The 11,631-nt window shown below is 45.7% G+C and overlaps 1 protein-coding gene across 1 annotated transcript; it reads left to right on the plus strand.

Moving 5' to 3' along the window:
• Window positions 1-303: 303 nt before the first annotated feature.
• Nkx2-8 (NK2 homeobox 8) lies at window positions 304-1,647 on the plus strand. Its single transcript, XM_052184710.1, has 2 exons — window positions 304-451; window positions 1,091-1,647. The coding sequence occupies exons 1-2, from the start codon at window positions 304-306 to the stop codon at window positions 1,645-1,647; spliced, it is 705 nt and encodes a 234-aa protein (XP_052040670.1).
• The last annotated feature ends 9,984 nt before the right edge of the window (window positions 1,648-11,631 follow it).

An 11,631-nucleotide genomic window follows, 5' to 3' on the forward strand; every position in this document is an offset into this window, starting at 1 on the left:
CCTTGCAGAGGGGGGCTGGGGCGAGGCGGGGCGGGGGCGGAGATGGCACCTTCCGGACTTGCCCTGGCTTCGCTCCAGCACTCACTCAGGTACTTAAGGTCTTGAACACCCGGACCGCGGCTTTCAAAGCCCTCAGAGTGGCGAGGGCTGTTTATATAAATAGGGATTCCTCCGCAAAGGCGTCGACACCCTGAGACCAGTGCATGGCGAGCGCTTCCCACTTCCATCCTTAAGAGCGGCGTCCCCAGACGTCCTTGGGTTCCTAGCCTACCCCGGCCCCCACCTTCTTCCCCCTCCTCGGCCATGGCCACCTCTGGACGCCTCGGCTTCACGGTGCGCAGCCTCCTGAATTTACCTGAACAGGACGCGCAGCCAAGGGTGAGGCGGGAGCAACAGACGTGCGGTCCTCAGACCGCCGCCTGGCTGGAGTCGGAGCGCGGCCACTATCCGTGTGAGTGAGCCAGGACTGCGGCGGGGGAGGGGGGCGCGGAGGAGGAACCCAGCCAAGCCTCTGGCTTCAGGGAAGGAGAGTGGAGATTCCCAAGCCAGATTCAGGTTCCTTGGACCCTAGAGAAAGCGCGAGGCTCTGTGGTCCCTAAACCGACAGGTGGTGCATCCGGGTCCGCACATCCTGACAGTAGATCCCTGGACCGCGACTGCTGCGGAAGGTAGTGGTTTTGCTGTCTGGCGATCTGAAAAGGTCGAGATATTTAAAGATTTGAAACACCTTCCTTTTGTGTCCCAGGGCTTTGCAAAGTTTGTCAAAACAGAGGTGACCTGTATCGGTGACCCAGCTTATGGGAAGCTAGTCTGTCAGCTCCGCTGCTGTTGCGATTCCTTTAAGCGGACCTCAGGGTGGGTTTCTCCCGGGCAGCATCATCTCAGGTCTGCTGATTACTTTTGTATTATAGATGAGGTCGTTAGAGTAGAGGACGTAGGTGCCCAGATGTGAATCCAGCAAAGCAAATGGCTCTCAAAGCCGGGAGTAAAGGAATTGGGGACTCCAGGTGGAGGCAAGGGTGGGAGACGGGTCCCAGACACTCGCAGAGGCTGGCCTCTCACCAGGCGATGTCTGCTTTGTGGTTCCCAGCCTCGGATGAGAGCGGCCTGGAGACCAGCCCTGCAGACTCGTCGCAGCTGCCTTCCCTCGTGCGAGCGTCCGCCGGCTCCGACGCAGAGAAGAGGAGGAAGCGGCGGGTGCTGTTCACCAAGGCCCAGACCTTGGAGTTGGAGCGGCGTTTTCGGCAGCAGCGCTACCTTTCGGCGCCCGAGAGGGAACAGCTGGCTCGACTTCTGCGCCTCACGCCCACGCAGGTCAAGATCTGGTTCCAGAACCACCGCTACAAGTTGAAGCGTGGGCGAGCGCCAGGGGTCACAGAGTCTTCGGAAATGGCAGCATCAGCTGATCTGCACGCTGCTCCTGGTCTGCTTCGCCGCGTAATGGTACCCGTGCTGATTCACGACAGGCCACCGTGCAATGGCAGGGGTGAGGGGACCGCTGCGGTGCCCCAGGACAAGTGCAGCGCACGCCCGGCCACTGCATGCCCAGTGCCGGGCTACACCGCCTTCGGCCCGGGCTCGGCGCTAGGCCTCTTCCCTGCCTACCAGCACTTAGCACCACCAGCTCTGGTCTCCTGGAACTGGTGAGGCTGCTGAGGGGAGCCTAGAGCCACTCTAGACTTGGGACACTGCTGTTTGTCCCGCCACAGTAGAGCTACAACCGCACCAAAGTCAGGAGGTGACCCTTGCAGGAGCTCTTCTTGTGACTTGGGTCCCTGGCGTGTCCTAACCAGCAATCGGGGGGAAAAAAATCACACAAGGGACTTTCTCCAAGACTCCCGATTGTTGACCCACCGCACCCGCCGCGAATCCCAGAGCTAGATTTTATTTCTTGAGCATCATAGTATTATTTTTAAATAGTGACTTGTATGAAGCAACTTATTTTTTAAAAAGAAATAGAGTGTTTCCCCCCTTGGTTTGTGGTGGTAGATTATACTGTGGAGGGTTGGGTCCCTGGCGCTCCTGCCGCTAAAGGGCTAAAGGAATGGGAACTGGTTTCCCTTGACTGGAGGTGGGAAGAATTGAGGCGTTTCACCGTACCACCGGTTACGCTGTAGGTCAGAATGAAGTCCCAACAAGACTTTGGCAAGGAAAGGGAGTGGAGGGAGGCAACGGAGGGAAGTGGGGGGTGGGGGCCGATCGACCGGTGGCACCTCTTCGGAGAGAACCTGGTGGTGATTCTTTAGTCTCTGGCTCAAAACTGAAAGTGGATCCTGCCAGGCAAGCAGGGTCCTGGCTCAAGGCTGTTCTAGAACTTGAGGACTGAGGAGCCTGGAACCGCGGAACTTGGAACCTACAGTTAAAGTCACGAGTGCTTCCTTATGTGGTTCTTTCCTCCTCTTCCTGGCAGTGGTGGGCCTGGATTGGGGGGGGGGGGAGTGAAACAATAAAAAGGGCCAGGGCACTGCTTACAGGCTACCCTAGGCAAAGAGGGCCTGGAGATTTAGTGAAGCTATGTTGGGGTTCGATCAGCTAGTAAGAGTCCAGTCAGCAGTGTACACACGGAGTGATCTCCTCTCCATTCCAGGCCTTGGTTTGCACCTGTTTTGTTTTGTTTTGTTTTGTTTTGTTTTGTTTTGTTTTCTGAGTAAGGATATCCAGGGCAGAGGCTCTCACTGTCTCTGAAGCTGTGATCTTATTTCTGGAAACCCATTTCAGAAAGAGGAGAGAACTATCCAGTTGGTCCAGGAACAGGGACAAGGCCCCTGATGAGGTCTGAAGAACAGGCATTGGGGGCTTGGTAAAGGTCTTCCCTTTCTTGTCCAAGGAAGAAGAGGAGGAGGAGGAGGAGGAGGAAGAGGAGGAGGAGGAGGGGGAAGAGGAGGAGGAGGAGGAGGAGGAAGAGGAGGAGGAAGAGGAGGAGGAGAAGGAAAAGGAGGAGGAGGAGGAAGAGGAGGAGGGAGAGGAAGAGGAAGAAGAGGAGAAAGAGGAGGAAGAAGAGGAAGAGGAGGAAGAAGAGGAGGAGGAGGAGGAGGCAAGGTTGTCACCTGGGATGGGGGTGGGTGGGTGGTACACTTGGGTCTCAGCTGCCTGTCACCTTATCTGCCATATGGATGGGGCTATCTTAGAAGAATCTCCATCCTTAAACCTCCTTTTGTGCTAGATACTGAAAAAGGCATTGTCAGGCCTAAAAAGGACCTAGACAAAATCCTCACTGTTTCAATTCAGAACTCTGTTTAATCAGTCCCTGGAGACAATGTAGTGGGTGTTAGGCGGGACAATAGTATCTTTTTAAACCTTGTGGCCTTCAGGAAGACAAAGGGCTTGAATTTTATGGGCTTACAACTTCAATTAGAATAGTGCCAATGTGCATGGGAGATTATCAAATTTGTATCATAAAACCCCTTTCTAAGGAATGATTGGTAGGGAGGGAGCCCCAACTTTGTAAGACATGTATTGGGACCTGCAGGAGCTTCTCTGTTAGACTTGGCCAAGCAGATGTTAAAGAAAAAGAGGAAGGGATTTCTGAGGAAGGCCTGAGTTGGGATTTGTAACTGGCTGTGTGCTGGGCTCTTCCATAGTCTTCCTGCATGAATAGGAGGAAGTTAAGAAGAGACCCATTCAGTAGCTCTTGGACCCTGTGAAGTGGGGAGGGTCTATAAATGTGAAGTCTGGGTGGGGAAGAGATCAGTCTGTAGGGAGGCTGACTTAACAGGAGGGTGTGGGGGAAAATGGACTCACAGCCTGATTCCACATGGTCCTAAATGGTGAACCAAATTAGAGCCATAGGGTTAGAGTCACAGCAGGATGGACCCAGTGAGTCAACTGTGCTCTGGGCAGGAAGGGGACAGTGACACCAGCAGCCATAACATAATACAAACTGTTAGGCTTTTGTATTCATTTGCCATTGGCCAGAAAGTCCTTCCTTTAGAAAGAAAAGACCCCATGGAAAGAGCAAAATGCATTCACATCTCAAGGTTTCACTTTAGTCTCAGGTTGGCATCTATGTTATTCTGTCCATGCCTATGTTAAGATAGAAAAGTGTTCATTTCCTCTGTGTCCCGAAAGCTGGAATCCTTGATTCTGACAAACGCTGAATCCAAGTCTTTTCTGCCAACAGCTATAAAGACAGTCAGGGACTCCTTGATGTGTTTATATATATATAAAAAAAAAGATAAAGAGGTATAAGAATATGTTCTATGGGGGGTTGATGAGATATGGGGGAAGGGGGTGTCTCAGAGGGACCATGTCGGGTATAGTAGAGTATAGAGGTTATTCAGGACATAGGGAGGGGAGCAAAGAAGGTAGAAGAGGCAGAGAGAGGGAGAGAGTAGAGAAGTAGAATCTGGCCAGGGCTATGAGCACCCATGGCTACGAGGGGTGGGGGAAGGGAAGAGGAAGAGCAAGAGAGAGCAAGACAGCCAGAGGTCAGAAAGCAAGTGAGGGGGGAGGGGCAAGCAGCCCCTTTTATAGTGGGCCAGGCCAACCTGGTTGTTCCCAGGTAACTGTGGGGAGGAGCATATGCTAATACTCCCTCTCCACAGGGTCTCCCTCCCCAGAGCAAGTGTCTGGCCCAGCCCTCCACTTTGAACCTTACAAGGCAAATTCACACTCATAAAGATTGTAGTGGAATTTCACAGCTGATCTCACAGAAACCTTACACACACACACACACACACACAGTGAGGGGGGAGAGGGAGAGAGAGAAAGGGAGAGAGAGGTAGAGAGGATTTTGTTTTACAGTCAAGAAACTGGCACAAAATAATTACAAACCTCAAAGGTAACTGTTGTTCTTAGTTTACCTCATATTTAGTCACCCTCCAAGCTTCCCCTAAGTAGGACAGTTGTCACCTTGTATATATTATGCAGCCATCATACATATGGACAGGCTGCAAGGGCAAGCTGAAAGCCCAATACATGACTCAAGGCCCTTCCTGAAGCTGTCCCCAGAGAGCCCAGCGACTTGTTAACACTTATAACTCTCCCCTGTGTTCCAGGGCATAGATAGTCCAAGGATTTTTGCATACATTAGCACATTCAGTCCTTAAGAGGTAGCACTGCCAACCCTACTTTCATACATGGAGTTTAAGGTCAATGAGATCATAAGTAGTTAGTCTAGGGTTAATGGTAGGCTGAGAACTTTAGATTGAGTGCATACACCTTTCCATCTCTCTCTGTTTTGTCTCCACCAACCCCAGCTCCCAAACCCCCAGCTTTGGGATGGCACAGCCTTTGTGCTCCCCTGTCTGTCTGTATTCACTCTTGTCTTTCTGTCAGTGAGATGAAGCTCTTGTACAGGTCGTGACAGCCTCCGGTGACTATCACACCAGTGTTCTTCTTGCAGGAAAAAAAAAATCAAATCTGTTGTCACTGTCTTGACATCAGCTGTAAGCTCAGTGTCCTGTAGTGCTGTTGCTGAGTCTGGTAAGCTCCTTGAAGCTGTTCCCAACCCCCATGCCCATATCCTGGTGGAGGTGGAGCTGTGTGACTCTAGCTTGCTTCGTCCTTTCCTTCCCAAGTCTCCAATTTAATCTTTATTATTAAATATCATCCTCTTCACGTGTGCTGGCGCTCCTTCCATTGTAAACATTTTCTCTTCATCTCACTTGAATCTCTTTGCTGGTGGAGATTGCAATTTTCACTTCAATTTTCTTTCCTTGTTGTTCAGAAGATCTTACATCTTATCACATCTCTTATCTGGCCAATTTAGCACTTTAGTTTCTTAGATAATGTGCTACTGAAGGGTTAGAAAGAAGTTATCTGAGCCCAGGTTAACCTACACCTTCGCTGTTAACAATGGAGTTTTATTATTCCCTTGCCTTGGTTGATACAATTCATTAGCCGCTCTGTCTCTCTCTCCGGTCCTCTTTGTGTGAGTCTCCCTCTCTTTTCTCCACACATGTGCAGACACACACATTAAAGCAATCTTGCCTTGTGGATAAGATATACAAGCATATGGCTGTCGACTTGACATGGTTGAATATTTGGTTAACCCTGTGTCTGCCGTGAATGTTTCAGCTAAACAGAGTAAGTTGTTGGTGAATATGAATAACAGAGAGTCAAATTTGCCCTTAGAGGAATTAGGGTCCCTACCTCCAGGCCTAGCAATTTCTGCAGAGGTGGTTGTATTATTTAGTGTTCAAAATCTGCCTGAGAAACTGCATCCTTCAAAACCACTTATATTTACAAGACATTCTGGAGGTAGAAACTTCTAAATGGCTCCTTAATTATTTTCAGAATTCCAATTCTGCACCTATTTACCTTTCTCTGGTCCCCTGGACACATGCACGATAACCAAAAGGCATTTAACAATAACCAAGGGCATTCTCCTCTCCTCCCCCTGCCCCTCACTCAAATTACTCAGTCTGTAAGTTCACTAAAGAAGATGAGCAACACTTCGATGCTGAGCCCTACAGAGATGATTTGACCTTACAGGGAGACCAAGAAGAATTGTGTAGCTATTGATTGAACAGTCTGGTGCTCCTTCTACACCAGATCCTTTCCAAATGTTCAAGTTTCGGGGTTCTCAGACTTTCTAGCCATGTCTAGTACATGAGCCTTAGTATTTATTCTGGAAAAGAAAACAAAAAACAAGGATTGCAAATTAGAAGTAGAAAGTAGTTTTCACATTAATAACCAGCTTTGTAGAAACAAACAAACAAACAAAAACCCCAAGCCTCTCCAGGGTTCTTTTGAGGTTGGGTTATTTCAAAAACCTGCTGCAGTTCCACAAAACTTCAGTGAGCAGGGTGTAACCGAGGGGGACATCTGAGAGACTGGTCATGCATAAAGTCCTCCTGTATTCTGACTGGGTGGTCTTGTATGAGTAACAGGTTTTCAAATACTTTTTTTCAGCTAAAAGCTCTGAATTAGACCCTCTCTTTTCTACTCTTAATACCAAATTGCCCTGTTGTTTTTTTCTTCTTCTTCTTTTCTTCTGTTCCTCTTCCTCTAGCCTGGGGATTGGATAGGATATTTGGAAGAATTCTCTAGGAAGAGGAATGTAGGCTGTTTGCAAATTAAACTGTGACAAAGTGTCAAGGAAATGCATGCAAAGGGCCCTTGACTCTCACCTAAGGCGTTTCTTTCTCTTGTGTCTCCCCCTGAAGCATTGCTGAAGGATAGAGCACTAAGAGCAATTCCTCCAGCCCTAAAGAAGCCATCGACTTAGGTTTAAACGACCTCTTGGGAGGTAAATTCTCAACTAGAGGCAATCCTGAAACACAATAAGCTCTCAGGATCTGATACAATCACATAAGCAGAAGTACAGATACAACAAAATTCAGATGTAGAGTCTGAGTCCGGAAATGCCAAGGAAGGATGAAAACAGGGATGGGGTGGGGGAGGGGACGGGGAAACAAAGAGATAATGAGCAAAGAACCAATTACTTTTAGGAGGAGCTGTTTTGCTGCCTAATCTCGGGAATGGACTCCTTGATCTGTCTGAATATATATCACCTGCCAGCTCCCCGCTGGAAAAATTTCACATTTGACTCAAGTTAAGATGAAGAGGTAGTATGGATTTTTTTTTTCTATTGTTCATCTGTGTGGGTGGAACATAAGGCCTACCGTCTTATTAATTTGGGGCTGTATGGAGCACTGTGCGCGCGCATGTAAACACACACACACACACACACACACAAAATGCTCCTAGAAAAATTTCCAGAAGAATCCATAAATATCTTCCACCTCTTCACTGAGCTTGTTGATTGAAAAAGAAAAGTACATGTATTCTCAAATAATTTATGTATGCCTAGCAACAAAATGACCTAAGTCCAATAACTACATTTAGTTATATCGTTATAAAGTGCATACGATGCACATGTGAGTGGGTATGGACACCAAGGAGGCTTTTCCTTAAGGAGAAAGTCTCTGATGCATTATCCCACTTGCCATCTTGCTTTTCCCGTTCTGAAAAAGACAACTTTTTCTCACTAAGATAATACGGAGAGCACAGAAATGTATAAGAAAGCTACGTTCCTAATTCCAGTAGTCTTCACAATAACATTTGTTTTCCTGTCGACGATGTAATGAATCAGAGACTGAGGTAAATTGTTAAGTGTAGAAGGGAAATCTCATCTGTATTGCTGCAAACTATGGCCATCAAGAAAAAAGGCTGCGGTCATATTGGCTTGGAAAGAACAATCCCCCTTTATTCTTCTGTTTCCTCTTCTCTGTAGTTTCAGACATTCCCCATCTATCAAGAGTCATGCACTGGTTTTATCATTAACAAGGTAAAAACTAAACTAGGACCCTAAAAAAAAGGATATGGAGAGATGCAGATGTTAGGAGTTTAAATAAGACTGACTCTAAGGTTTCTGGGAAGAGTCTATAGGTGCTAGACAATCACCACCTGCACCTCCCCCCCCAAAGCTCCACTGCTGAAAACACACAGCCCTGAAGTCTTAGCACATAATGAATTTTAAACTGAGTTTAGGATGCTTTCTGTTGCTTTCAGTACCTCTGGGGGAAAAGTTGCAGTCTGTATCAATTTAACCTCTTCCTATATCAAATTAACCTCTTCCTATAATTGTCACCACAGAGTCACAGAGCAACTTGATTTGTAGACTACAGAGACTGGGGAAGCTGCTGACACACAGGTATCTGGGCTCCCAGAAAGCAGCAGCAGCTGATACTGCCTGGAGTGGAGGAGGGGCTGTGGGAGCCATTTCATTCTGTGAAACCACTCTGTTCCCACACACTCCCAGACAACTAAATGACTGGCCTTATTTTAGATGTTTCATTCACTACTGTGAACAAGAAAGTAATTTGTGCAGCAAAGGAAGCAGTCAGCAAAAAGGAAAGGTATCTTACAGAATAGAAGAAAACACAAGATATGTATAGATGCGTGTGTATGTGTGCATGTGTGTGTGTGTGTGTGTGCGTGTGTTATCTTAGATATAGGAGGGGCTTATGGCAACAATGACACAATAATAACAACAACAAACCCATATAACAAAAGGATTTGAATTGGCATCCCAAAACAAACACAATGCTCAAGCAGTGTATGAAAAGATACTCAACATTATGATCATCAGAGAAATGTAAATCAAATCACAGTAAAATATTAGCCTCTGCTTATTAGTACAGCGGTTTATCAAAAGGGGGGCCACAGGGATAGATGGCTTAATGGGTGGAGGTGTTTTCTACCACACCCAACAACCTGGACAACTTGAGTTTTTTCCCCAGGTTCCACATGGTGGAAAGAGAAAGCAGACTCTTGTGAGTTGTCCTCTGACCCCCATATATGCATCAAGTTCTGTATAAGACAGACACACAGACACACACACACAGACACACACACACATACACACACACTGAATAAATACAGTATTTTTAAAAGAAAAGCAATAAAGTGAGGATTGAAGAACTTGAGCTGTTGTTAGAAATGGAAATTATTATACCCATTATGAAATATCATATTAAGGGGGCAGGAAAGATGCTGAGGTGGTTAAAGGCACTGTCTGCTCTTTCAGGAGACCTCAGTTTGATTCCTAACATCTACATGGTAGCTCATATTTTTTGGTAACTTCAGATCCAGGAGATCCGACAGCCTTTCTGGCCTCCACAGGTATCAGACACACATGTGGTACACAGACATACATGAAGGCAAAGAAGCACCCATACACATAAAATCATTTTTAAAAGAATGGTAGGAAAGTTCTTCAAAACTTGATATGAGAACTACTTCTGGTCCAGCAATTCCTTTTCTGGGTATATACATCAAAAGAAAATTAGTATCGGTATCTTGAAAAGGTATCTGTGTTCTCATGTGCATCACAGCATTATCTATAATAACCAAGAGGCATAAATAACCTAAGTAGACACCAGTGGAAAAGTGTTACACACACACACCCTGGGATGTGTGTATTGTTAAACCATGAGTAGAAGAAACAAATCCTGTCACAATACTGGCAAACCGGGGGACACTAAGCTAAGTGAGACAAGATGGGGAGAGAGAGAGGCAAATGCTACACAAGTTCTTTTATATGTGGAGTCTAAAGAAATCAAAATATAGGCAAAAATAAGAATGGTGGCTACCAAAGTACCAGGAACTTGGAGACATATGACGGTGAACCACTCACAAGGAACAAACATTCCTATAAGATGAATGGTCACTGCGTATCTAAGGTATGGCAAGAGCGGTAATAGTTACAGCAATTAACTTGATCGTGGTAATCACACTGCACATTTACTACCTTGAATATAAATTTTTGTCATTTAAACATTCTTTAAAACATAAGTCATTGTTCTATGTAAGGAAGACAAAGGCCAGAATTATCTACCAAAATACATAGATTTATCTTTTCTATTAATCTTTTCAGTTGAATCTTATGAGACCAAACGAAGGCCCCATGTGCTTGCTTTACTGGGCCGCCCTCTTCCATGGCTTGCAGCTCCTGCTCACCATTGCCCTGTAGCAGGACAGAGTGTGTAGTTATTATGCACAAGGTCTTGGCCTCAGTCCCTCAAACCAGAAGAGTTTCCTTGTCTTGCTTTTCTAGGAAATCTTTGCCAAGACCTCCTTAGTTCACACATTATTTTTCTTTTCTCTTCCTTCTCTGCCTCCCTCCCTCCTTCTTTTCTTTTTCCTCTTCTTCCTTCCCCTCCTTCTCTTTTGAGACAGGATATTACAATATCAGGACAATAGCTTAGATTGTTCTGAAACTCAAAATTCTCCTAAGTATTAGGGTTTCCAGGTGTGAACAAACAACCACACACACAAACACACATGTTTATCGGTTTGGGGCCTACAGTCAGGTACAGAGAGTCTACTGTGCTTTCATCCTGTAGCTGAAACATCTTACCTTGGAACATTTTGAGCATGTTTTACTAGGAAATGCTCTCCTATACAAGTCAGAAACTCGCTTTCTTTAAGTGGTTTCAATTTTTAAATTCATTTGTCTACACAGCATTTCCGAACTAATGGGAAGAAAAATAAGAAATTCCCAAAGGTCCATCCAATATAAATCTGGCTGTTCTAGAACTCACTCTGTAGGCTAGGATGGCCTCAAACTCATAGAGATCCGCCTGTCTCTGCCTCTCGAGTACTGGGATTAAAGGTGTGCACCATCTCAGCTTTGATAATCCCATTTCTTTTTTCTTTCTTTTTTTTTTTAAGATTTATATATTATATGTAAGTACACTATAGCTGTCTTCAGACACCACAGAAGAGGGCATCAGATCTCATTACAAATGGTTGTGAGTCACCATGTGGTGGCTGGGATTTGAACTCAGGACCTTCGGAAGAGCAGTCAGTGTTCTTAACCACTGAGCCATCACTCCAGCCCCGAAAATCCCTTTTCATTTAAGTTTCCTGTGCACCAAGAAATCTTTAGTAAACCCATGGTCATAAAGAGCTTTGTTCTGGAAGCTTAACACATTTATATATCATATTTAGATCTACAACTCAATCAATATAACTCATTAATTTTTGTTGGGAAATAAAATTTGAGATTTTTTTCTTTCTATTCACATATCCAGTTCCCTTCTCATTTTGTCTCCCTATACTTTGTGTTCATAGCTGTTGCCACAATGAGTATCTGGTTGTTAAAAACTATACCATTTTGATATCCCTGTGTTTTCATTAAAAATGAACTGAGTATCACGTAGCTCTGTTGTTTTAATGCTT

This window comes from Apodemus sylvaticus, chromosome 6, assembly GCF_947179515.1.
Source record: "Apodemus sylvaticus chromosome 6, mApoSyl1.1, whole genome shotgun sequence".
Taxonomy (NCBI): domain Eukaryota; kingdom Metazoa; phylum Chordata; class Mammalia; order Rodentia; family Muridae; genus Apodemus; species Apodemus sylvaticus.